We start from the raw sequence: 4,505 nt of genomic DNA, 5'->3' as shown, positions 1-4,505 counted from the left end.
GTTAATGAAATTACGGTATTTAACTGTAAATTTAAGTTAAAACTGTAAAACCTAAAACGTTGCTACTGTATTTTTTACGGTAAAATACCAGCAACCACAGCTGCCGTTTTTTTTACCGTAAATTTAACGGATTTTTTTTTACAGTGTAGTACTGCAAACAGGAACAAGTATACTACATAGAAATTTTAGAGCGGAATATTGAACGGAACGTCACACGGTGCAGTGATGACGGCTGGAGGAGAGTGAAACCTGAACACTGCTGGGCGGCGCGGCATATATTTTCGGCGGCCGAAAATTCAGTGCATCCCTAGTAAATGGACTAAACGATTCTTCGAAGCACATAATTTGCCTCGATGATTTTTTGTATTCGAGTTACTCGAGGAATCGTTTCAGCCCTAGATTTTACCATGCTGAAAATACTGTAGGCTTGGGCGATAAGACGGTATCGATATTTATCGATGGTACACCTTCGATAAATACCAGCAACCACAGCTGCCGTTTTTTTTACCGTAAATTTAACGGATTTTTTTTTACAGTGTAGTACTGCAAACAGGAACAAGTATACTACATAGAAATTTCTTGTCGGCGTGTTATTTGAGCGGACTTAGCCTTTCCGGTGAGCATGAGCGGTAAATGAGCAGAATGCACATTGATAGAGTGGAATAATGAATGGAGCGTCACACGGCACAGTGATGACGGCTGGAGGAGAGCGAAACCTGAACACTGCTGAGCGGCATATATTTTCGGCAGCCGAAAATTCAGTGCATCCCTAGTAAACTCAAACACGAACACATGCTGAAATGAGTGCTGTGCCTGCCTGTGATGAGGAGATTAAAGAAGAATAAAGAATGAATATTAGTCGATATATCACAGCTTGGGCTAGAGACGTTGAGCTCCGTAAAGCCGCATTTGACAGGGTATGCCAGTCACAATCTCATCCATATTGTTATAAAATATAGCATTCTGTGTAGAATGTGTGCGGTGCTTAGCGTGACACAGCGCGAAACCAGACTTCTTTTTTTTCCTCAGTGGAAAGCATATTTACACTGTTTGAATTGTTCCCTGTCCCCTATATAGTGCACTACGTGCCATTCACTTGACGAACTGCAAGCTTTGAATGCTTATATCTTCTAAATGCAAATTTTGTCACTGTTTTGGAGCACGCTGCCTTATAGATAGCCTTAAGACTAACATATTGATACTAACTTTAATACTACTACTTTAATTTTGATTTCATGGGGACTTTAAAATAAAAATTTGCATTTGAATGTTAGGTGTGACCAAGCCATTCACACAGAACGCATATTCAGCGCATTTTCTAGACGGACAAATATGACTGCTGCACTCGCGTCTCTCAGAATAGAGATGTACAGAAAGCCATGCAAAGTTAAAACAGTTTAAACTTTTAGAAAACACGTCACAAATTTGTGGAGGTTTTATTCCTTTTCACTGCGTCTCATATGTTTTTAAATGCAGTCTGAATGAATGGCGCTTCGGCTCTTTGGATTAAGCAATAATTGGATTAAGCATAAATACATGATGCTGTTTTGTTCATAATTGTTTATGCAATTTACAAAATTATATTAGATTTTTATGAGATAATTTAGACGTAATGCACGTTTTTATAGAGTTACTTGCTAAATGCGCTGCATTATTTTGCTCATTGCTCTGTTTTAAAAAAGGTTATAAAAATGTCAATAATTATTGATACCGAACGATATGAAACATTATATCGTTGATACATTTTTTAGCTATATCGCCCCGCCCTACTGGAAAGCTGTTAGCAAGGTAAAACACAGCACCTCATCCTATTTAAAGCATCGCAAAAATGTAGCAACTGCTTGATTATTTTTTTCACTGCAGAATGTAAATTACATTATCATCCAGCTCTAATCTGCTAAATGTAAAAGCAATAAGATATTAGGATATTATTAACATTAAACACCATAATTTTCTGTAAAGCTGCTTTGAAACAATTTATATCATGAAAAGTGCTATGCAAATAAAAAAACGACTTGAATTTACTTTTAAAAAACCCAATAACGATAGACTAGTTGACCAATTAACTAGTGGTTGTCGGCTGACTAGTCAACAATCTTGCCTCATTCTTGAGTAAATTGTAGTGATAAAATAGAGAAAAGGAAGAACTGAGTGCCATTTTACAAAAATAGCTTATGGTCAGTGTTATTATTGATTAAATAAAAACTATTAAAAATCATTTTCATTAATTTAAATAAAGCTGAAATTAAATAAAAATATTAGATGAAATCTTAACTTCAGAAACATAACTGAAATTAGAAATGTTGTTTTGGCAACTAACTAAATAGGTTTAGGTTAAAGTAATACAATTATTAAAACTAAAAAGGAAATAAAAATAAAGCTAAATAGAAATAATTAAAATAAAAATTACGAAAAGCACATAACAAAATCAGCAAAACAAGCTAAAATTAAAACTAAAAATAAAAGCTAATTTAAAATATTCCTGAATACTATAATAATACATAAATATAGCTAAATTAGCAATGCTTGTGGTTAGAGAAATATTGGGATAACATGCCATAAATATAGCATTTTCTGATTTTTGTGGAGGAAGATCATAATCCAGCTAACACATCACATATTAGGACTTCACAAACCTGTTGGCCTGCAGGCTAACTATTGCAGTAGATATCCCAAATTATACTGGCAGTCCAAATAACTCACACTTGAAGACAAACCCTAAAGAAAAATTAATAATTAAAAAAAATTCACCAACCTTAGAGTCTCTGCCATGCGTCTCAGATCTTCATTCTGCTGTTTCAGCCTTTCCAGCTTGGCCAGGATCTTGGAGAGCTCTCTGCTGGACCGTTCCGGATGCTCGCTGTCCCTCACGAGGTGACCCCCGATGTAGAAAAGCAGGGTGCCCCAGGCCAGCAGCACCAGCATAATCCAGCGCCACGAGCCCGTCCACGGACGCATGGCGCCTAGTGCTGCCCAGCGCACACTCTCCTTTCACAACACGGGAGTTTGAGGCATACTCAGCTCAGCGGCAGCGCACCACCACAGGGCTCCTTCAGAGTGGAAGGGGGACGTCGGGGGTCGCTGGGTCTTGCTTGTGTGTGCACTTAGAGGCTTGGAGGTTATATCATGGCAGCGGCCCCTCGCAGAGAAGGGGCGGAGGGTTTCGAGATCCCTTGAGACTTCACTTATGAGACTTCACTTCAGAGAGCTGACGGCTCTGATGAGAGCCTCTGCAAGGGATTCTGGTCCTAAAAACACAGAAGCGTGTATGATCAGTGAGATGATAGGACATGCTTGTGTTATCTGTGAGAGATAAAGGCATAAGTGAGGTCTGAGATTATCTATCAGCTCTGCCTGTTCCTCCACAGAATATAAAACTGGATTGAGCTCAGCTGCTGACAACGCTCCAGTCATACAGCTGTTACTGAGGATTATAGTGAACTCAAGGAGTAAGCGGTGAGAGTTAGTTGACAAGTCAGCGCAAAGTGAAAAAGCACATAGTAAATTCCTCAAAATTAATCTGTTACAAAAATGTGCAGGGAAGGACAAGAAAGGAAATAACAAGAGTGATATCTTGATAGGTTCCAAATACATAATAGACATATACATAAAGGGAAATACCAATGACACAGGGAACAACTGTACATCAGTGTATCACTTCATAGGAAGTAGAGAAGAAAATTTCCCCTTTAGTCATTGCACACCACTATCGCAAACCAAAAATAATGTTTGACTTGTTACATTGGCATGGGTTAAATTGTAATTTTATGTACATAAATACAATAAAATATATAAGAATAACACACATGTGTGTTATACATATATATATATATACAGTGGGTACGGAAAGTATTCAGACCCCCTTCAATTTTTCACTCTTTGTTATATTGCAGCCATTTGCTAAAATCATTTAAGTTAATTTTTTTTCCTCAATGTACACACAGCACCCCATATTGACAGAAAAACACAGAATTGTTGACATTTTTGCAGATTTATTAAAAAAGAAAAACTGAAATATCACATGGTCCGAAGTATTCAGACCCTTTGCTGTGACACTCATATATTTAACTCAGGTGCTGTCCATTTCTTCTGATAGCACTTTTTTATATGTTCTACATTTCATGTATTTATGTAACACATATTCTACATTAAAAATACATTTAGAATGAACAATAACTGCTGTACAAAGAGTAAAAAAACATACCTAATGCAGAAAAGCCGCCTCTTTTTCCGAATTGCGCAGATGACCAATATCTTTCTTTCATCTCTTCTGATAAATTTTCAGTCAAATCGTTTTCTGTGTGCTAGATCAGAGCTAGAGCCCTGCATTTCAGCCCGGGCCCGATGGGCCTCGACTTTTTTACGCCCCTTGGGCTGGGCTTCGGGACAATTTTTACATCATAGTTCAGACGCGGGCAGGGCCTCGGGCCTGTTTTAGCCTTCTCCTTATTTTTATATTTTAGACATCCATCAATTAGTGATGAAAAAAGATTGCCGCGCTGGTG

General features: G+C 37.7%; 1 protein-coding gene across 1 annotated transcript in view; it reads right to left on the bottom strand.

The window, feature by feature from the left end:
• Positions 1–4,505, bottom strand: part of LOC107697788 (alpha-(1,6)-fucosyltransferase-like) — a 100,441-nt gene that overhangs the window by 33,743 nt on the left and 62,193 nt on the right. The window contains exon 3 of the mRNA XM_016498650.1: positions 2,756–3,248. Within this exon, the coding sequence (XP_016354136.1) occupies positions 2,756–2,958 (203 nt within the window). The 5' untranslated portion in view covers positions 2,959–3,248. The remainder of the gene's footprint in view (positions 1–2,755; positions 3,249–4,505) is intronic.

The sequence above is a fragment of the Sinocyclocheilus anshuiensis genome, unplaced genomic scaffold (assembly GCF_001515605.1).
Source record: "Sinocyclocheilus anshuiensis isolate Anshui unplaced genomic scaffold, SAMN03320099.WGS_v1.1 scaffold446, whole genome shotgun sequence".
In the NCBI taxonomy this organism is placed as follows: Eukaryota; Metazoa; Chordata; class Actinopteri; order Cypriniformes; family Cyprinidae; genus Sinocyclocheilus; species Sinocyclocheilus anshuiensis.
This window is presented reverse-complemented; position numbering and strand designations above follow the sequence as displayed.